Here is a 22,567-nt window from a genome sequence, read left to right as displayed (position 1 = left end):
CATTAAGAATTGCTGTGATCTACCAGCCCCAAGGGCCAGTGTCCACTTTACTTGATGACTTCTCTGCCTGGCTACCCTACTTTCTGTCTTCTGAAATTCCCAGTCAGTGTCTGACTTCAACGTCCCTGTTAATACGAACACCTGATACTTCTAATCTTCGTAGTCTAACTTCCTCACTTAACCTGAAGCAATGGCTACATGCTTCTACGCACTCTGATGGCAACACCTTCAACCTTGTATTCTCCTGCCTGTGCACTCCATCCAACCTGTCCAACAATCCTTTCCCTCTCTGATCACCACCTTATTGGGTTCGCTCTGTCCCTGTCTTCCACCACCTCTCCCTCCAAACACCTAACAATTACCCATAGAGACCTTCGCCACAACCCTTTTCTTCTCTACTCTAGTGACAAACTTTATGACAAAATCTCACCCCTGTCCTGCCCCAATCTAGCCACTTCTGTCTACAATAGATCCCTGTCCTTTGCCCTGCATGAACTCTTTCCTCTCACTACACACAGAATCGGGCTCTGACCCCCTATAACCCTGGTAAACAAACAGCACCAAAAATCCAATTCTCTCCTCCACGCTGAAATGCAAAGCTATTTTATCACTCTCATTAACACCACCTCATCCAGTCCCCATCAACTCTTCTCTACCTTTTAACTCTCTACTTTGTCCTGCACCTACTAACTCACTGCCCAGTTGTAATTCAAAAATAAGATTGATACAAATAATGATGAAATCTCCAGTCAACCTTAACCACCTTCGCTCTATCACCTTGCTCCCCTTTTCCTCCGAACTCCTTGAATGCCTTGTCTACAACCAAGTAACCACCTCATTAAGAATATCCTTCTTGATCCCCTTCAGTATGGATTTTGCCCTCAACACTCCACAGAAACTGCTGTCCTAAAACTCACAATGTACTAACCGCTAAAACCAATGGACACTATTCTGTACTCCTCCTTCTGGACCTTTCGGCTGCCTTTGATACAGTTGACCACCCGCTTCTTCTCAAACTTCTTTCATCTCTGACTGCTTTTTGTTGGTTCTCATTCTACCTATCTCACTGCACCTTCAGTGTCACTTACAACTCTACTTCCTCCTCTCCTCCTCCTTTCTCAGTCTGGGTCCCCTGAGGTCCTGTTCTTGTACAATCTCAATCTACACCTCCCTGGGTGAGCTGATGGCCTCCCACGGCTTTCATTATAATTTCTGCAATGATGATACCCAAATTTATCTCTCTACCCCTCGGCTCACATCAGTCTCCTCTAGCATCACTATTTTACTGACGGACATTTTGCATACTGACTGACGTACCACTTCCTCAAACCCAATCTATTCAAAACCAAACTTTTAATATTTTCTCCTCCACGTCCCCCTTCTCCTGACTTTTCTGTCAAGATCAATGGCACAACCATTGACCTGTCCCCGCATACCTGGGTGCTAGGTGTAATCCTGGATTCTAACCTCCTTTCAGCCCCACATCAATCACTTTCCAAAGCTTGCTGTCAACCTCCACAACATGCCCAAAATACACCACCCCTTCCTAACCAATGACCCCACAAAGCTCCTATTTCACTCCCAGGTTATCTCTCGCCTCGACTACTACAACTCCCTCCTCATTGGCTTACCTTTACATAGGCTATCCCCCCCCCCCCTCCAGTCCATCATGAATTCTGCTGCCAGACTCCTCCACCTTACCAACCATTCATTGTCTGCCACCCCTCTTTGCCAATCCTGCATTGGCTGTCACTCATCCAACAAATTAAATTCAAAATACTAACTTCTTATAAAGCCATCCACAACTCTGCCCCCAGCTACATCACTAACCTAGCCTCAAAATACTAACCAAATCTCTCTTCGTTCTTCCCAAGGCCTCCTGCTCTCTAGTTCCCTTGTTACCTCCTCTCATGCTCCGCATCTAGGACTTCTCCCAAGCCTCTCTCATCCTATGGCATTCCCTACCCCAGTGTGTCCGACTATCTCCTACTCTGTCCACTTTTAGGCAATCCCTGAAAGCTTTTTGCTTCAGAGAACCCTATCCTGGCGTCATTTAAATGTACTTTTGTCTTATCCTTCAGCTCACCCCCCACAGTTTTTTAATTTTTTTGTATCACTTGACCCTCCCTTTTTTTTTTTTTTAGATTGTAAGCTCTAATGAGCAGGTCCCTTTGATTCCTTCTGTATTGAATTGTAACTGTACTGTTTGCTGTCACATTGTAAAGCGCTGCTCAAACTGTTTTCTTTATATAATTCATGTAGAATAATAATAATAATGTTGAGCTCCCACTTGTTAAATGTCTGAGGGTCTATATCCGCCATTCTCAACCAAGTTTCCTCCAGAAGATTCCTTGAGCATGATCTCTCGTTTCATGGTTGTATGACCAGAGCCACTTCGCAAAGCTGGCAGCATGATACCAATTCTCTTTTTTAGTTGTCTGACAACCACTGTAAAGGGGTAGTTTTGCCATTGACCCACATTAAATAGTTTTAGTAAGAGCTCCTCAAGACCTGAAAAATATTTTAGTGGTTCCTGTGGGGTGAAAGGTTGAAAAAGGCTTGTCTATAGTGTATAGAGAGCTGTGTTAATTTCTGTAACATTTCCAGCATCAGTTACTCTATGTATATCAAACACTAGGTCATTTTGCTGTGCGTTCAGGTAATATAGGGTAACGTGTAAGGGTTGGGGGAACTGCTAGTTGCTGGAGCCTACGACTAGCAAGTTGACACAAATTCTAGCCAAAAGTTTGTTGGCTATAAGGGAATGCTCTGATAACAGCTTCTTCATTGTGGTTGGGCTCTCCTGGAAGGCAGATCCATTTACTACAATACATAGAAATAAACAATTTCTTCTTTTAGCCAAGACTCCTATCCACTCCCTGTTCTGACACTTGATGACACATAATGAATAATGTATTATCATTCAAGGAGTAGCTCAATTTATAAGCCATTTATATGTTGGAAACTATTCTATTACTTTTGGTATGGTCTTTGTCATAGCTGGGCTGTACTACTGAACAAATCGCTTGTAATTTTAAGGGTATTGTATGAACATGAATGCATTAGAACTAGAAGTGAATGACAAATATACATGTATTATTATTGTAGTAATTATTGAGGTGACAGAAGGAGAATGTTCTTTGGCTGTAATCATGTGGGGAAGGGCTTGTACTTGCTGAGTCAGTCTGTAGATTGAGGTGAGTTTTACTGCAAGTGATGTAGCTAATACATAGAACCTTGCTACATGGGTGATTTCTGCATTGCACTGCTGTATGGTTGCCAGCTCTCGTTTTATTTAGTTTAATGCAATCTAGTTTTTTGCTGGAAATGTATCTTTATGCTGGTGTACTTTTTTTAGTTTCAAGCTTTACTATAACATCTGCCCACTAAAGGTGTTTATAATTCGTGCACACCACTGATTGTGGACAAATTAAGAACAATCCTTTATAGTGAATCTTTCCAATGTGAGGAAAATCCCCTCCTAAACACGGGATCAAATGTCCCCTTTATTTTTGTTCTGGTGATAACTCAATTTTATAATTGCGGTCACTCTCATTCCTGGTGATATTGGTGATCAGGACAATTGGAGAGACTGAATCTCCCTGATGTGGCCGCAAAGACAACAGTAAGGCTCACTATAGATTAACCTGTTTTATTTCCTTTCTTCACGGGTGGAAGGAAAGAAAATCTCTTAATTACTCCAACACAATCAGTTTTGATGGGGGAATCCCTCACAGTGCTATGGTGTTCTGCTGACAACTGACCTTCCCATGTGGCAGAGAGCAATGATTACTGCTAACAGCTATAGCCAGTAATCACATGTAAAAAATCCGAAAAGCTGGTTGTACCCAAGTGGAACGATGGATCGACTTTGGTAGAATCAGCCTGCCCATAGACCAAATCTCAGCCACTCCCTGTTGAACCAGCCAAGATTCTATTCATCTATGGCCAGCTTAACATGGCAGTTGCTTTAAACCCCCACAAATCTATCCAAATTAAAAATAGATGCCTTTTAGTTATACTTTAGGGAAAGTTTATTACAATTACCCATTTAAATGCACTGCCAGCTATGCCATTTTGAAACATTCTTTTTTTTTTTTTTTTTTCTTATTAGAAATTAATGTCATCACTATGATGTTTGTGTAGGGAATTAAATTTATCACAATTGTGCTCACAGGTACACCTCAAAATGGTGTGCCTCTCCTCTATTAGAAGCAGTGGTGATGGGGGATGTAAAACATTTTTTTTCCTGTGACTTGCTGATGCCTTTGCTATCTATTTATTTATTTATTTATTGCAGCTCCTACAGAAGCTCTGTTGTGCAAGTTTGCCGATGGAGGTCAAAAGAAGAGACAGACCCAGAACAAATATGTCCAGAATGGAAGAGCTTGGCCGAGAGAAGGGGAGGTGAGACTTGTAAGTCTTTCCATACAATTTCAGGGTGGGTGCTTGAATGAGCTGCTTAAAAACATGACTCATACTTACACACACAGTTCTTGGCTTGGAGCAGCCACAGCATGGGTGTGTGGAACGGTGATTGCACTCTTGTACTCAATCTCTTCCGTCCCTGTGTAAAATTCACCCACATATCCATCACTGAACTCTTCACAGTTGTGCAGCTTGGCTCAGATGCTACTATCACTATTCTTCTCATGCATGACAAGACATGTAAACGAGAGGAAGAAAGTGGAGTAAACCGATTACAGAATAATGGAAAGAAATTATGCCACTTGTGAGTCCAGCGTTGAGGCCCAAACCAGGAGGAATTGGCAGGAATGGCTGTCCAAGAAGGGCATGAGCAGAATTATACATGCTCAAATCTGCAACCCATGGCTGGAATAACCGTCCGATTTATGGTCGTTCTACATCAAACAGATTTATTGGGTTAGGTCTGTTACCTGCTTGTACCCCAACCCACCCACCACCTGCATACCTCATATACTTGAAACCGCTTCCAGCTTACATACCTTTACTCTGAAGCATTCCAGCTGGTTATCAGAGGATCAGAGTCCATGTTTTGTGACGAGACTAGCTCTAGTGGTATATCATTGACAGTCTGGGCTCACATGAAGGTGACACTGGGCAGCTTTTTCTTCTAAGAGGATCTAAACTTTGAATACACATAGATGATGGACATGGACTTGTTCACAGTATCTGTGAAAAAGATCTGCATTGTTTGCCTCTTAGATAAATATACAGGTAGGACTGTGTAATGAGTGTGAATACTGTTGCATTCACTTTCCCTCTTATCAAGACTCTTTTTCACGGAAGGGTGATCTACCAATGTTGAGTATTCAACTCGGGATTGAATTGGACCCTGTGTTTCCTATGACATAGTTCTGAGATGCACTTGCTGGGAGTAGTGTGCATGACAGGTGTCCTATAATCTCTACAAAGTTTTGGCTGATGGTCCTACTTCCTTAATAAATGAAACAATACTTCATTAAAGGATAAGTTCACCTTTGGGAACATGTTACATGTTCCACCCGTTTTTAGGGTGGAACATGTAACATGTTTCCATAGCCACAGCCGCTGCCTGTTTCTCCCTGTACTAGTTTTCAAATTGGAAAACCGCACAGCCGTGCGGGGCTCTGCCCACATGGCTGCATCATTCACTCACGGACTGAGGCCGTCTTGTAGTTTTCAATGAACTATCACAGCACTGTGGAGCGCCGTGGTAGTTCCTTGAAGCGTCCTGTCAGAATATCTGCTTGCTCGTACATCCTGTGCGGCAAGCAGATATTCCGACAGGTCTGCAGGAGACCTGCATGGCACCAGAGATCTACTGATCGCTGGTGCAATGCTTTCCAGGCTCCAGTAGACAAAAAACGTAAATGCACATTTTTTTTACCTGCAAAAAAGTTCTTTTTTTTTTGTCTAAAAGGTGAACTTATCCTTTTTAAGACTACAGAATACCTGCACCTATTTCATTTTACTTGTGTAAAGATGCAAGAGTTTGATCTAATTTTTATCATCTTCACAGGCTGGAATGACATTGACCTATGACCCCACTGCTGCTATTCAAAATGGGTATGTCAGAAGGTGATTTTCCCAACTCTGATCTTTTCATTCATGTTTGTTTTGTCCTGGAACACAGTGGGGGCAGCTTTTTGTGGTCTGAACCAGTGTTAATGGGAACTAGGAAACATCAATATCTGAGGGCCTCCTGTATAGGAACTGTAAACTTGACTTGTTGGTGTAAGCAACACCCTAAAATCTCAGTGCTTATACATGAGGCTCTAAAGTTTCTGCAGCAGTTCTGGTGAGATTGAAGCCTATAGAAGTATGAGGGGTTCAAGCAATCCTGATATGAGGCAATATGAGAAGAAAGCAAAAACTAGGTATGGTAGAACATGGAACTCCAGACTTTAATCGGGCCAATAGCCACTGGAGTAATGTGATGCCACTACTGCCAACTCTACTACCATTGTGGGGCTCAAGATCCAAATGTGTATAAAGTGCTGTGATCTTTAGTGTTTTCCACTAAGTAGACCACTTTGATGTTGAGCAGCTCAAAAGAATCTTACACCAGCCATATGAGCTTATTCAATAATCAATGCAAAACGCTGTGTACAGAAACCTATAGCAACCAATCCTAATTCACTTTACTTATTTGTTATTGGTTGCTATAGGTACTTCAAGTTCCTCTTTGCTTTGGTCCAGGCACTGCTTCATTGACTTGCTATATTTTACTAAATATCCTAATATGATAATATTACCCCTTCAGGTAAAGCTAGAATTATTATCCTAGGTGAGTGTTGGGTCTCAGGTGGCACTTCACCTGGTAATATGTAAAACAAAGGGCTTCAGATGTCAAAGGATTGGTGTTTCCCAAAACAAGCAATGTTCTCCTTTTTATTCATTTATTATTTTTAATCAGCCCTACGAGCAAAAAATGGAATGTCTGTTTTGGTCTCCCTGAATGTATCAAATGTGCATCCTTAACACATTACACATGTGTATGTCTTCATGAAATAGGGCCTGTTTGTCATTAATGTATCCTGTAGCCTAAAAGGGCAGAGGTGAGCTCTCCCAGGTACTGATTGCTTTTTTTTTTTTTTTTTAACTGTTTGAAGAGTAGGAAAGGATGAGAGCACAACAGTAATGGTATTAGGCCGATAACATGTTATTAAATCACAAGAATAGCCAATGCAGCAGTTCCCGTTCATGAAAGCTTTGATGCTGACAATAATATGGAGGATACTGAACAACAATTTGTAATGTGAAAAGATAAGATAGTGCTCAATAGTTGCTGATTGACCAGTGACCTGAACTAGCACTATCTTATCTTTTCTCATCACAAATTGTTGTCCAGTAAACTCTATATTTATTGTCGGCATGAAAACTCTGATGGACTGCTGAGCCCCCAAAAACACATTGGATATTCTTGTGACCTCCTGTTGTGTTTAGTAAAGACCTACTGGTCTTAATACCAAACCATCTGTCTCCTGCTCTTCAGACTACCCCGGGGACACCTTTGGGCTACCCCAGATGACAGTTGCCTCTATACTGCACTGTACTGGCACTTCCATGTTTAATGTGTTTAAAAGACAGAACAGTTCTTGTCCATAGTGACCAATCAGATTCTTCGATTCACTTCATACTGCATTGATAACAGTGTAAACTGTTAGGTTTCTGTGGGCTCTGTTCTTCATTGGGATATTCTAGTAAACTGGCTTTTTTAATTAATTTGCAAGGAGTACCATGCTGCATTCTCACCAGTATCTGGAATTGTCACCAAATAGCTGCCACCACTGTCTGTAGGCAATAACTGCACACTAGCAGTAGTCTCATATATGCTACTTTTTTTTTCCCCCCTTACTGCAGGTTTTATCCTCCGTATAGCATCGCCACAAACAGGATGATTACACAGACTTCGATCACCCCTTATATAGCATCTCCTGTCTCAACGTACCAGGTGAGTGGATGAGATTCTGAGAACTACTCAACTGGAAAGATAATTGGATAATCCCTACCCCAATCTGTCAGACACCTCCTAATCCAGGGTTTAAAATTTCGAGTGTAGACCTTCTAGCCAGGCACAAACCTTACTCTCCACCAGTTGCCCCTCCCAACCTTGGCCAGGTCTGCCTCCAACCCCGCCCCCAGCCCTGCTCCCAACCACGCCCCTTAAAGGTTATGAAATTACATTTTTCTTTAGAATAAAGAGTCCAAAATCTAAAAAACTGCAATTATAACATGGCTTTATTATGTCAATTTCAACATAACAGCAATCGCTTAATAGCAATAGGGTGCAATCAAAATATCAAGTTTTACAGCTTTAAACCTGTAGTGAACATTTTTGTATTTTTTTTGTTTATCTCCTGCATCTTTAAAAAGACTTTTTAGTAACTAAAGTCTCTTTTAAAAGATGTAAGTTTAGTTTACAGAAGTATAGCATAAGAAAATGTGCTTATTTTGATGCCAGAAAACATGAAATAATCGTTACTGTGAACATGTATTTTTTATCTCCGGCAGATACCTTAGCGGTGGAGAGCGGGCCTCGTGTCCCCCCAAGGTGGTGGAGAGCGGGCCTCTCCTCGTGTCCCCCAAGGTGGTGGAGAGCGGGCCTCTCCTCGTGTCCCCTAAGGCGGGGGAGGGCGGACCTCTCCTCGAGTCCCCCGCGGTGGTGGAGAGGGTGTCTCCTCTCAGCAGAGGAGAGCGGATCTCTCCTGCACCTGTCCCCTCAGCGGTGCTGCCATTACACTGGCAGCGCCGAAGAAGCCAGATACCGGAAGTTGGAAACCGGAACTCGGCTTCACATTGAGGCTTGGAGCGCAGGTGCAGCCGCTCCATCATCTGTGCTCTCCACACAAGAATTTCTCCTCGCATTGGGCGAGCTGCTTTTTTCAAGCCCTGTCCTAATCTATCCACCTCTAGACGATCCCTGAAAACCCTTCCCTTTTAAATAAGCCTATCCTGCTTCTAACTAGTAAATGTTATATGTGCGAAATCTGCTATGCATTGACCACCTCAATAGTTCTGTTTGAGTCTCCCCTGCGGTATTCAGATATATTTTAAGGGTAGCCAGCTAGTGGCATAAGTTTTTATTGCCACAGTGACTAGTGAACCCAATCTGTGTGTGAAAACTGCAGAGCGGTTGCTATATTAAAAGTCGGGGTACTTTCTATGTGGAGCCCTATTTTTGCTATGAGGGGAATATTTCTATTCACCTTAGCATAGGACTATTGCACTTCTTTTGACTCTGATGCTGTTTTTGCTGAACCTCTACCACAATTTTGGAAAGGAGAGATTGAGATATATATTTTCTAACCTCCCAGCCTACGTTGGAGGCTTATGGAGTGCCAATGGTCCCCAATCAAATAGTATTAAACACATACAACAATCCTATCATTTATTATAATCCTAATAAACATTAGGTCATTTGCCCTCTGTGAGGCTTTGGTGCGTAAGTATACCCACCCTCATTTTTTGTTTAGGTATATGTACATGCCATACTAAGGGAGTTTTGAATTTGTAAAATACAGTAGGCATTAGTTCAAGTATTCCCCCTTTAGAACAGAGTAAAGTAAAAGGATTATAAAATGTACACCATGTTGAAGCCAGTGTGTTGAGGACACCAGATTGAGATGCCGGGATAATGAGTTTAACTCCTATAATGCAGTGTGGCCTTGCAGCTATCTTCTGACTGGGGAAATCTTCAATACTAAAGAAGGAAAAAAGTGAGCGCACTGGCCTAGTGCAACACCTTCTGACACCATAAAATATATATTCATATAAAATACTCACAAGAGTTAAAATTTCAGGCATGTCATTAAATCCTAGATGTAAAGTGTCTCCACATCCTCAGACTGAATTTTTCAATCAGAAGATCACTGCAACACTAACAGCAAATGATAGGTGCTGAATACTGAAACATTTTTGAGGATCAAGCACTCTTCCACAGAGCTATTTTTTTATTTCCAAAGTAAAAGGGTCACTTAACCTCCCCTTCCCTTCAAAGCAATATATTATCACTGTTCAATTGCTTTCCTGGGAGCGAAGTAAATACCTGTCACTTCCAGGAAGTGGTGCGCATGTGACTAATTTTTCTCATGTGATGTAAGGTTGCTTTCCTCTGTTCCACAAAGGAACATTGGGTGAGCAATTCACCTCCCTTCATTCACTATGAAAGTAAGTGATGGGAAATCCCAAATTTTAAAAAGAGATGACATCAGAGCAAGAGAAAAGTATCCCTGAAGGTGATCTTTAATATGGTTGCTCTTCAAAGGGATCCCGTGAATAGGGGGTGAAGGGAAGGGTAGCCCTGATGTGGACTCGGCTGCTGCCTCTCTAGTAGCGACATGACATCACTCCGCAGGATATGTGTAGATGAGATATGAGGTGCGCTCGATAAGTAGGGATGTTACACTTCAGGCTCTTATACAACATGTTTACTGAAGTTCACAGGGTGCACAAGAAGCCAATACATTTCAGGGGAAAAGCACTCCCTTCATCGGGGCTGACGTGGTGAATGAATTGGCACCTGGTCTGGAACTGGAGAGACTTTTTGCTGGAGCTCTTGTGAGGCTGTGGACAAAAAGAACAGCCAAAGTGAGGGAAACTATTGGCGGGTGTATTTGAAATTGACCGGGAGGTGTGAATCCAGTGACGGGCAGATGTTGGGCTGCTTTCATTTTCCTGCTTCTTGTGCACCCTGAGACCTGCGAACGTCAACAAACACGTTGTATAAAAGAAGTGTGACATCCCTGCTTATTGAGCATGCCTCATATCTCATCTACACATATCAGAGCAATAGGTAATGACTAAATGGGTGGGGACAAATGTTCTGATGAGAATTAAGATGGAGGTTCCTCTTACTTTGCGGAGATTTTTTTCTCATTTGGCTCCCTGGAACAGGATATAATGGAAGATCTAATCGGGACAAAAACAGTAAAAATTACTTTAGTGGGAGAGGTGCAAGCCTTTTCTACGCCTTCCTTTTTTTTTTGGGGGGGGGGGTGTACATACACTTTAAGTGACTTTTACTTTGCACTGCAAGGACAAAGGAAAGTGTCACTTAAAAGGAAATAAAATGGAGCAGGATGCAATGATCCCAGCCATAGCCTATCAGTCCTTAGAATGGGCAGCTCCTCATTCTGTGAGCTTTGTGGGAATGTGAATACTGGGTGGTGCTCTTAACCACAGAACTTGGCCTGAAACTCCCGTGGTCATTCCCAGCCTGAGCAGTTTGCCTTTAGACAATGGCAATTTCGGTTTTAAATTAAAAACTTCCATAGTATTTTGGGTATGCTGGAGGAGAATTCTTATGTGCATCCAGAAATTGGCCACAGACCACCAGTAATATGTATTTTTCAGACGTTGATGTGGTCAGTGGCACTGTCCCGGAGTTCAGCCGAATTCCATTTGCACGAGACTTGGATTTTGCCTGCGGCCGGCACTGCGTGATGTACAAGCTTGTTTAGTGCAAAGAACAATGATGGCATGTAAAGCAGAGCAACCCACAACAATCACAATTCATTTTATGAAATAGATCAATGATGAATTCCGATTGGCTGCTGTGGGTATTGATGCTTTACAAATATCTTTTTATTGAACACATCTGCCATCTCCAAATGTTTACTGTTTCATTTGATACAATTTTAAGTTAAAATAAAACTATGGGAAAAATAAAAAAATGTACAAATCTGACTAACATTAACAAAGTACTTTTTATTTATGAATCCCCAGCCAGTAGATCCTTTATTTTTTATTTAATACTAATTAACTCTGGCAAACTTGGCCATGCTTTAGACCTCAGATGTCATGGATTGTGACCTAAGTTCTAGGAACATTTGTCTGTTTTGTACAGCTAGCTATGCAAATACATGCTGCAGATGTGAAACTATACTACAACCTGTAACAAATCAAGGCATCAGCATTTGCAGAAGTACAGTCTTTCTATAAAGCCAGCTCCTGTGTCGCCAGTATGACAAGTAATTTGAACCATACTGGTGTTTTAGCTGATCTAAACAGTTACATCTTGAAAATAAATGGGAAGCAATCTTTCTCAAACATGCGTATTTTATTTGTTTTCTCAGGTGCCAAGTCCATCCTGGATGCAGCCTCAGCCCTACATCATGCAGCATGCTGTAAGTACTAAATGGCTGTGTAAACAGCAGTGACACCTATAGGTCATAGAAGTGTATTACACCATGTTACTTGTAACTCATAGCTTTTGAATCAGGAAATGTGTTAAAGAACATAGGAAGACCTTTTTCATTTTTAATGTATATTCAGATCTCTTGAAAACCCAAATTATTTTTCACAGCACTCCTAAATATATATTCTGACTTCAGTCTCAATGCAGGCATCACTGGTTGCTTGGTGGGACTTTTTAATGATGGTTACAGAAGTGTTGCAATGTTAGACTTTTTATTTTTTTTTCTTCCTGTGGTATGTGGTTACATGCCTGCTGACAATTGACGGCAATTGCTTAAAATGCTCCTTGTGTGATGCATTAACTATTTTAACCCGCATCCTGACCCTTACCTAACCTTAACCAAGCCTACTCTGACTCTACAGTCATTTATTTTTATGTTCCAAGTTATGGTTTTTAGAGTTTACTGGAGTATTGTAATGCAAGATGGTACAGATTAAATGTTAATTCACTAGTCCATGCATTAAACAGTTATCACATTTTGCTTAAAGCTGAGCTCCAGGTTTCTTGTAACTTAAAAATCGATGGGTTTAGTTGCAATTTAAAGTTTAAAAATAGTTAACAAATTGCTAATCAGCCAATCACATGGAAGCAATTCAATGCATTTAGACATCTAGATGTGAAGATGACTTGCTGAAGTTCTTCACTGAACATCAGAATGGAGAAGAAAGGTGACTTTGAACGTGGCATGGTTGTTGGTGCCAGACGGGCTAGTTTGAGTATTTCTACAACTGCAGATCTACTGGGATTTTCACGCACAACCATCTCTACGGTTTACAGAGAATGGTCCAAAAAAGAGAAAATATGCAGTAAGAAGCAGTTGTGTGGACAACAATGCCTTGTTGTCAGAGAATGGGCAGACTGATTTGAGATGATAGGCAACGGTAACTCAACCACTCATTAAAACCAAATACCTTCTCTAAACATACAACATGTCAAACCTTGAAGCAGATGGGCTACAGCAGCAGAAGACCACGCCGGGTGCCACTCTTGTTAGCTAAGATCAGGAACCAGAGGCTACAAATCACACAGGCTCAAACAAATTGGACAATAGATTGGAAAAATATTGCCTGGTCTGAGTCTTGATTTCAGCTGCGACATTCAGGTGGTAGGGTCAGAATTTGGTGTAAACAACATGAAAGCATGTATCCATCCTGCCTTGTATCAATGGTTCAGGCTGGTGGTGGTGTAATGGTGTGGGTTATATTTTCTTGGTACACTTTGGGCCCCTTAGTACCAACTGAGCATCACCTAAATGCCACGGCCTACCTGAGTATTGTTGCTGACCATGTCCATCCCTTTAGGACTACAGTGTACCCGTCTTCTGATGGCTACTTCCAGCAGGATAATGCGCCATGTCACAAAATTCAAATCATCTCAAACTTGTTTTTGAACATGACAATGAGTTCCCTGTACTCCAATGGCCTCCACAGTCACCAGATCTCAATCCAATAGAGCCCCTTTGGGATGTGGTGGAATGGGAGATTCGCATCATGGATGTGCTGCCGACAAATCTGCAGCAACTGCGTGATGCTATCATGTCAATATGGTCCAAAATCTCATGAGTGTTTCCAAAACCTTGTTGAATCTATGCCACGAAGAATGAAGGCATTTCTGAGGGCAAAGGGGGTCCAACACTGTACTAGCAAGGTGTACCTAATAAAGTGGCCGGTGAGTGTATATTTATAAAGCACTCCCAGTGGGTGCATACATGGAGGCCTGATCACGAACACGGCTTGTGTATTTTCCAGCATACATTGCTGCTGTGTACAGTAGACTATAGTAATGAAAGCTGTATACAGCCGTAGATGGGTTTATGGGGCTACTTGCATATTCCTGTATGTGTACAACCCTGGGCACAGTCTGCATGCAGGGGCCTATGACTTTATGCATGCAAGCAATGGCATAAACCACAAACAACAATTTCTGATGTAGCTATGTATTCCAGATACAGAAATGTATCCATTCATGCCTGTGTGCCGGAGACCTAAGTTGTGCCATCAAAAAATGCATACCATACACATGCCATACCTTCCATCTGTGAGGGCTGGTTCACAACAGATGCAGTTCAGTGCTTTTTTTTCCAACTTCAAAATACATGCACAGTATGTTCCATGTGTTCAAAAAAATGCTGGTTTTTTTTCTGCACAGAACTGTACTGGAACACAGCAAAACGCATCAAAAACACCGGAATGAAGTGTGGTGTGAACTGGCCCTTAGCCAGTAAATGGCATAACCTAAATGCCAAACTTTCTGCAATAATAAGTTCAATATATCCACACTGCAAATGCACCTTTTTGTTTTTCTTGAAGTGTGCCATAAAATTCCACCCTCCTTATAGAGCCAGTTTGCAGAACAATTCTGGGATTATGAAACCTATTGTTCGTAATTTATTATACTGTATCATGTGCGGCTGCTCTTTTTGTAATTGTTAACACTCCTTCCCGAGTAAACACGGTCGGTGTATTTAATCATTTTAGCCTTGGGCCCCCTTCACTCTTACATCTGTTATGTCCGCTCGCTGGGGCTGAACAGTCTGAAATGAATTCTCCTTAAACTGCCGGAACTTTAAACCGTTCTTGTCGTTTACTCAATACTGAGGCCTCTGCTTTGGGGCTCCCATAATATTCATCCCATCTGTCCCTACACAAGGTTGTGGCACCTATAACAACCAACAGTACATCATGACCAGCACTGTCACCCACAGTCAATATAATCGGGTGCACAGTTTGATACTTCGGACTCCAAATAAATAATGGCAAGTACTCAAAGTGGATGCAAACCTGAATAAAAACTGAATAAAGCATATCTTTCTATAGTGCATACTTGTCTCAATCCAAAGCACCAATTGTGATTTCTGTCTTCTCTCTTCCGTCTATCTGAACGAGTCACTTCTGATTTTCTATCCCAGAACACGGTCCGTACCCTCTTCCCGTCCAGCCTCAGCTGTGCACGTTTCCCTTTAGGACTGTGTATAAGAGGGCATGTCCTTTTCCCTCCACTCAGGTCTCAGATTACACTCAGCTCTGCGCTCCATGCTCTTTAGTGTGACACCAGGCCAGAGCTGAGAATTGCTGTCTAAATTCTGTACTTTGTATGGCTTTAGAGGAGATATGGTTGAAGGTAAACTGATACCTTTTTATGTAGGAGGATTTTTTTTTCATCTGTGTATCACCGAAGGCTAATCACGTCATTGGGTATATTTAAGGGTTTACTACCACTTTAAATATTGTGGAGTGTATTTAGAAAACAAATGCAGCACTATTCATCCTGTAAAACCATGTGCATGTGTTCTGTGTGAATGGGGGCAACAATGAATGGCATTAAACTATTTTCTCTCTAGATTGAATGTTCTTCAGAGAGAGAATCAGGAAAATACCACAATATGGCCACTAGATGAAGCTATTCTAGTAAATGGTGTATCTAAAAACAAAAGTTTGTTTTAGAAGTGTGGTGCAGGTTTAGAACCTGTCAGGTTTTTATTGCTGTCTGTGACTCCCATCTCCAAATGTGAAGGAAAAGCCTGAATTTTGAATCACCAGAGAAGGCGTAGAGACTTTGTTCTGAATGGAACAGGGAATCCCTGGTAAACCCGGTTGCAACCAGGAATTCCTTCACTTTGGATGGATTTTCTCATTTACTGTTTTGGCTGGGGGCAGGACGTAAAGGGAAATCTTCAATGGGACACAAATGGCAAGAAAAAGCCTGACGGGTTATAACGCCCCCTTACTCCAAATTTACCTTTAGTTGTGCTAAGTATTTTCTATTATTGCTGGTTCCATCTAGTGGCTATAGTACAGTATTTATCTGTTTTATTCCATTCTGTATGAATGGAAAACATTCGTCCTGGAGAGAAAATAGTCAAAGAACGTTTGTTTTTTGGCAGTTTTTTGACGGATTGTGTGGTTATTTGCATTGTCCATAGCAATCGGTCTTCATCTCAGATTTTTTTTTTTTCTATAAATTAGGCCAATTTTTGAAGGCGATGTTGATGTCAAGTGTGGGCTGGGATCCTGTACACATTTTATTCATTCAGTAATTTCCCTGTTACAAAAAAAATCAAGATAGCCTTCCCTAATCTAGCGCAATATCTGTATCTTTCACTTTGCCTCAGTAACCACAAACCATGCTTTCGTCAATTTCCTTCTTGCAGGAAAGTCTTCGAGAACACAACGCGCCCGCGGCCCTGTTTCCCAATTGTCACATGTTCTTTATGTTTGAAAGAGTCTATGAATGTTTCATGTAACAAGCTCATCAAACGAATGCTACATAGGGAGATACACATTTCCTTTGTCTTGTTTTGTAGAGCCATACAGTATTTATTATCTTACAAACCAGCCAGGAACATGCAACAGAATTTGATTCATTTAAAGGAGAATTGCTGGAAAAACTAAAAAAAATAACCTTTTGTTTTGAAGAGCTTTTCAAATCACAAATATCAATAAAGGCATCAGAACACCCTTAAGCCCGGGTTTACACTGATACGGTGCAGCACATCACACGTGATTCGCACAAGAACCACGCTGCATTCCTGTGCAAATTGCGTGCAATTTCTCCGTGGTGCAGTTTTGAGCCATACTCAAATCGCACTGCGTCCGCACCAAAATGGTGTAGGACCCTTTTTTGTCCACACCAGAATTAGAGCGCGTTTTGCGAACTGATTTTGGGGTGTTAACTTTAAATGCATACCCACAGCAGTTCTCATGGATGGGGCGTGATTACGATGTGATGCGGAAATTGCACAGAAACTGGTGCGAATTCTGCTCCGCATCAGTGTCAACCCGGGCTAAAGGCACCTTTTTTGTCTTGTCACCTCCTGTAAGCATTTACAGTGTACAATTTCATCTAAAAGTCTGTTTTTTTTGAGGGGGGTTTAAATCGTAACTTCAGTCTGCGTCACAGGTGACCTCATCTTCCAAGTGGCTCCGCCCCCAGGTGGTAACATGGCACATGCATCCATATCTGCGCACACTCCAGTAATTTTCCACGCACGTGCAAAGACTGGGAAGGTTTTGAACCCCCCTGGTAGCTGTCTTTGCACGTGCGTGGAAAACCCCGAGCATGTGCAGATGGCCAGGAAAAACTGTCAGATGTGCCACAGTGCTCTGGCCCAAGTCCTGTGGCAAACCTGAGCAGAAATTATTTTAGTAAAAAAAAAATTATAAAAATGTCCATTTGTAAGGGGGAGGAAGAGGAGCAGCACAACTTAAAGTGGTTGTAAACCCTTACATATACCCATTGAAGTGACTGGCCTCAGGTGATACACAGAGATTACACAAATACTCCTTTGTAATTGGTACCTCTTTATATGCAGTCTTCTCTTTGCTATATCCGTTCAAAGTCCAGAATTTTATACAGCTTGTCTGAGCTGCTAGAAAAAAGGGGGGTGCAGAGCTGAAGTTACTCTGCCGTGCTCAGTGAGGAGAGCTATGAAAGACACACCCCCCTTCACACAGGAACAGAGCTGATGCTGTCATTTAGCTTGGGGTCCCTCCCCTGTCACCATTTTTTTCTTTGGTGTCAGGAGAACCTGTTAGAAGTGATTTATGCTGATAGCAGAGAAACGAAGCATCAGGCAGAAATGACACGTAGTGCTCTTAATTGAGACAAGTACACACTATAGAGGGGTGTGCTTTGTTCATATTTCACGTCTGAAGTTTACAACCGCTTTAAGGGGCTTCTGTTAAGACTTTTATGGCTGTACGTGTCCCCAATTAGGAAGAATCTTTTTATATTTGTCCCGGTGTAACTGAAGGCGAGGAAAAATCTAAATTTTGAACTGTCACCAGAAAAAGACTGAACTCAATAAATGTGGACACTTCCAGTAACATTGATTTGTAAGGACCTTTTGCTCACTTTGGATTTCCTCTCACCACCTTGTGTCTGCAATACAAGAAGTGAGAGAAAATTTCCCCAATGGGACATGGCAAAAAAACTGAGGTTTTTAACCCTATCCCATCCAAAGAAAAAAAAACCTTTAGAATGTCTGCCAACTGTCCTTGAGATTACAGGCAGCTAATATGAAGGTGTTCTAGATGTTGTTAGCTGCATGTAAAAATGCATTTAATTTAATCTGTAACTTACGTGTATTTCTTTTAATTATTGCTAGGAGTTCAGCTGGTAAAATTTTCTCTTGGTGTCTGAGGTGGGGAGTGTAAATCTGAAATCCTTTTTGTTAGAGCTCTCCCCACCTTGCATCACTGCGGTCAATGAAGGATGCAAATCTGCTCAATTCCGGCAAGCAGAATTATTGTTCTGTTCTCATTCAGACCTCATCTGATTTGCATATCTCATAAACCCATATTTTATTGACAATAGAAAACCCTTTAAAAATGTTTTATACTGAGAAAATGTACCATTTTGACCACTTGGGCTCTGCAAGATTTTACCCCCTTCATGACCAGGCCAGTTTTTGCTATTTAGCACTGCGCTACTTTAACTGATAATTTGCACAATCATGCAACACTGTATCCAAATGAAATTCATATACATTTTTTTTCACACAAATAGCTTTCTTTTTGATTGAATTTGATCACCACTGGGTTTTTAGTTTTTATTATATAAACAAAAAAAATACCCTACATTTTGAGGGAAAAACTTTTTTTTTACTTTTCACTATAAAACCTATACAATAAATTAAAAAAAAAACGAATTTCTTCATAAATTTAGGCCAAAATGTATTCTGCTACATGTCTTTTGGTTAAAAAAAAAAAATCCCAATAAGTGTATATTGGTTTCTACAAACTATGGTATACTGGAATTTTAATTTTTGTAGTTTTGGCAGTAATCAGCGACTTATAGTGGGATTGTGACAGCAAGCAGTCTGACGTGGAGTGGGACTTGACTAACCCTGACATCACCAGTGGCACTAGTACAGTGATCAGTGCTAATACTATACACTGTCAAGGTGAAGTGTGTGCCTAACAAGTGTTAATGTGTGTAATATGTGCTGCATTTTAAGGATCAGTTTGTCTCTTTGCCATGCTTTGCAGGGAGAAGAAACAAAGACTGTTCCCTCTGTACAGAACCCTGTTTGTCAATACAGGGCTCTAGGATGTGATTGTACACAGCCGATCAACAGGTCTCAGCCATGAATCATTGGCCGGGACCTGCTGACAAAATCCTGTGTTCAATCACAGTGAAAGGTGCCCTGAAGTTGCCGGCGCCCTGAAGTTGGAAAAGGCCAGCGACTTACAAGTGCAACGCTGTGCCTGTAGGCGCCACCTATCCGAAGTACATTGTGGGCGGGTGGTCCTGAAGTGATTTAGAAAGGTAAATTTGAAATTAATGGCAGCAACATGTCTCAAACCTTGGGACAGGGCAACAAAAAGCTAGCAGCGCAAGAGGTACTAACAAGGAAGAGCTTAATGAACATTCTGCAACTATATAGGTTAACGTAGTAATGTAAAATTGCAAATACTTTAAACATATCATCTACAGTACATAATATTAAGATTCCTATATTGAATGACCGTGATCTTTGGGCCCTCAGACGGCACTAAAACCTAGCTTGAGTCTGTGATGCACATCACTGCATGGGCTCAGGAATACTTCCCTGCCTATGAACAGTTTGCCGTGCCATCCAAAAATGTTGGGTAAAGCTCTATCATGCAAAAAAGAAGCCAGATCTGAACATGATCCAGAAACGCTGCCGTCTTCTCTAGACCAAAGGTCATTTAAATTAGACTGATGCAACGTAGGAAACTGTTGTATGGCCAGATGAATCAAAATTTGACTTTCTTTTTGCCAGCCATGGGCAATGTGTCCTCCAGACTAAAGAGGAGAGGGACCTTCTGTTTTTGTTATCAGCACTCCGTTCAGAAGCCTGCATTTCTGATGGTATGGGGGTGCAGTAGTGTGAATGGAATGAGCAGCTTGCACATCTGGAAATGCCCCATCAATGCTGAAAGATATATCCTGGTTAGAGAAGAATATGCTCCCATCCAGATGTCTTTCAGGGAAGGCCTTGCATATTTCAGCAGAATAATGCTAAACCGCATATCTATGACAACCGCGTGGCTTTGTAGTTGATGTGTCTGGGTGCTTAACTGACCTGTTGGCACTCCAGACCTTTCACCAACTGTCAAATTTTTCATTTCATGATGGACAAAATATTTTCAATGTCCCAGGACTGTTAAACAGTTAGAATCCTATATCAGGCAAGGAGATATCATTCCTCTCCCAAAACTCCAGCAACTGATCTCAATTCCCAGATGTTTAAAGATTGTTGTTAAATGATGGGATGCTATGTCATAAACATGGCCCTGTCCCAACTTTTTTTGAGACTTGTTGCTGCCATCAATGTCAAAATTTTTTTTTTTTTCTTCTTAAAATTGTAAATTTTCTCAGTTTAAACATTTTTGTTTTCTATAGTAATAAAATATATATCATTGCATTCTGTTTTATGTAGATTTTACAGAGCGACCCAAGTTTTTTGGAGTTTTGCTTGTATCACACGTTGGCCGGGCCTACTCAGCTGTCACATATTGGACCCCATCCTTTCCTATTCTCCATAGCATAGCAGGGCGTAGTTCTGTATCCCCCAGAGATAACTGAGAACAATATGATTGACAGTCAGCACAGGCAAACGTGTGGCGTTATCCGCTCATAAGATTTATGGCAAATTTGCAACTGGGCAATACAATCAGTAACATTAGAACAACTTTTTTTTTTTTTTTTTAAACCGATATAACCAAACTCTTCCAACTGTGTGTTTACCGACCAAAAGGGAGCAAATACAAGACGTTCAGTGTTTGGGTTTACGCACACTAAAGCAATTCATAGTAATAGATTTTCTTTCCACCATGGCTCAGCCAGTATTGATGGGGGAATGCCTCATGCAGCAGTATTGTTTCCCAGCCAGCAGAATACAATGATTACAGTAATCAAATGCTAAAATTCTGACAGGCTAGTTGTACCCAAGTCTATCAATGGATTGATGTTGGTACAATCAGCCTGCTCATAAGTGGATCAAATCTTGGCTGGTACGTGCTGAACTGGTCAAGATTCAATCTATCAATGGCTGTCCTATTCCTTTATTTTCAAGGTAAATTAGTTTTTGCTTTTACTGGAATATCTGATTAAAGCTGATTAGACTACAGGATTTATTTTTTTTTTGAATTTCACACTATTTACAGGGCTACAAATGAATGAATATATGTAAATGAAGGAATAAACGATAAGCATTTAAAGTGTACATAATGTAATAAGCACTGCAACAATTCTGAGAACCGCACTCGGTTGACTGTGTTTTATTTCTTACTAGACTATTTCCTACAGGCATTTGCAGCTGCACGTAAAGTGATGTCATGTCAAAGCTATTCCTGAATACGTATTTTGGCTCTTGGGATGGAATAGAAGTAATACACAGAAAAACAATATTGAATAAAGCTTTAAAGGGACTTGTGACTCTAAAGTGACACTAAACTCTGGTTTACAAAAAAGAAATCTTAGTGTGTGTATATATATTCATAGCTCAAAAGCCCTGCTATTGCTCTTGGCCTCTTCCAAATCTCTCAAAAAAATTTTTTTTTCTTCAGCTGGCTGAGCTAAAAAACTTTTTTTTTTTTCTTTTTTTTTTTTTTTGTATTCCCCATCCACATTTAGAATGTGGGAATCCTCCCCGCTGTGTCATTGTATTCTGACAGCAGAACTCCCTCACCGTTAGAATACACTGATCTAAGCATTTTCCTGCAACCGGCTGTAATTCACATAGTGTATAGCCAGTTTTAACCATGACAAACCATTTCTGGTGAACACCAAGATAAGGGCATCATCCTGGGTCTCAGCAGGTCGCATGCATGCTGATAAAGAGCAATGATACAATGGTCATTAAAAATCCACTTCTGTAAATCTATTAAGTTTCCTTTTATTGACTGTGCTTTTGATAAATGCGTAGGAATGAACAGTGGTTTAATCTGCCCGTTATTTTCTTGTTCAGGGAGCTGTCTTAACTCCCTCCATGGACCATACCATGTCACTACAGCCTGCATCGATGATCAGCCCTCTGACCCAGCAGATGAGTCATCTGTCATTAAGCAGCAGTGGAACAGTAAGTGGCCTCTTCATTGTTTGTGTCATATGAAACTGTATGACTACGCTCCATAGATTTGTGTAATAAGCTCCTTTACACTGGGGAAATGGGTACATTATCACAAAAGCAGATGAGTCTTAGAACTTTGGGAAGATGGGTGGCTTATTTTTGGTATGGTGGGGCTTAGATGAAAAGAAATTTCCCTTTTCTGGAAATAACTGTTGGCTCAGCGACGATCAAAGATGAAATTGCACTGTGCCTGAATGTTTTATGACTTTTTAATGCACATTCAAGGAGAAAAGCAGATAATGGGAAGCTGATTGATTTCCTTGTAACTTTCAAAATGAGGCCTGCCCTCCTTGCTGCATCTCCGA

General features: G+C 41.2%; 1 protein-coding gene across 6 annotated transcripts in view; it reads left to right on the top strand.

Annotated features, from left to right (window-relative positions):
- The window catches only part of RBMS1 (RNA binding motif single stranded interacting protein 1), a 487,977-nt gene that overhangs the window by 444,001 nt on the left and 21,409 nt on the right, over window positions 1-22,567 (top strand). For 3 of the 6 annotated variants that reach the window (XM_089659943.1, XM_089659914.1, XM_089659937.1), the window contains exons 7-11: window positions 4,301-4,416; window positions 5,984-6,042; window positions 7,828-7,918; window positions 12,042-12,092; window positions 22,101-22,211. In XM_089659943.1, coding sequence (XP_089516069.1) covers window positions 4,301-4,416; window positions 5,984-6,042; window positions 7,828-7,918; window positions 12,042-12,092; window positions 22,101-22,211 — 428 coding nt within the window. The remainder of the gene's footprint in view (window positions 1-4,300; window positions 4,417-5,983; window positions 6,043-7,827; window positions 7,919-12,041; window positions 12,093-22,100; window positions 22,212-22,567) is intronic. The other 3 variants (XM_089659931.1, XM_089659920.1, XM_089659927.1) reach the window with 3 other exon arrangements.

This window comes from Staurois parvus, unplaced genomic scaffold, assembly GCF_062004578.1.
Source record: "Staurois parvus isolate SC_StPar_1 unplaced genomic scaffold, SC_StPar_1.0 ptg000031l, whole genome shotgun sequence".
NCBI classification, from domain to species: Eukaryota; Metazoa; Chordata; class Amphibia; order Anura; family Ranidae; genus Staurois; species Staurois parvus.
Note: the sequence above shows the minus strand (reverse complement) of the source record. Positions and strands in the feature narration are given on the sequence as shown.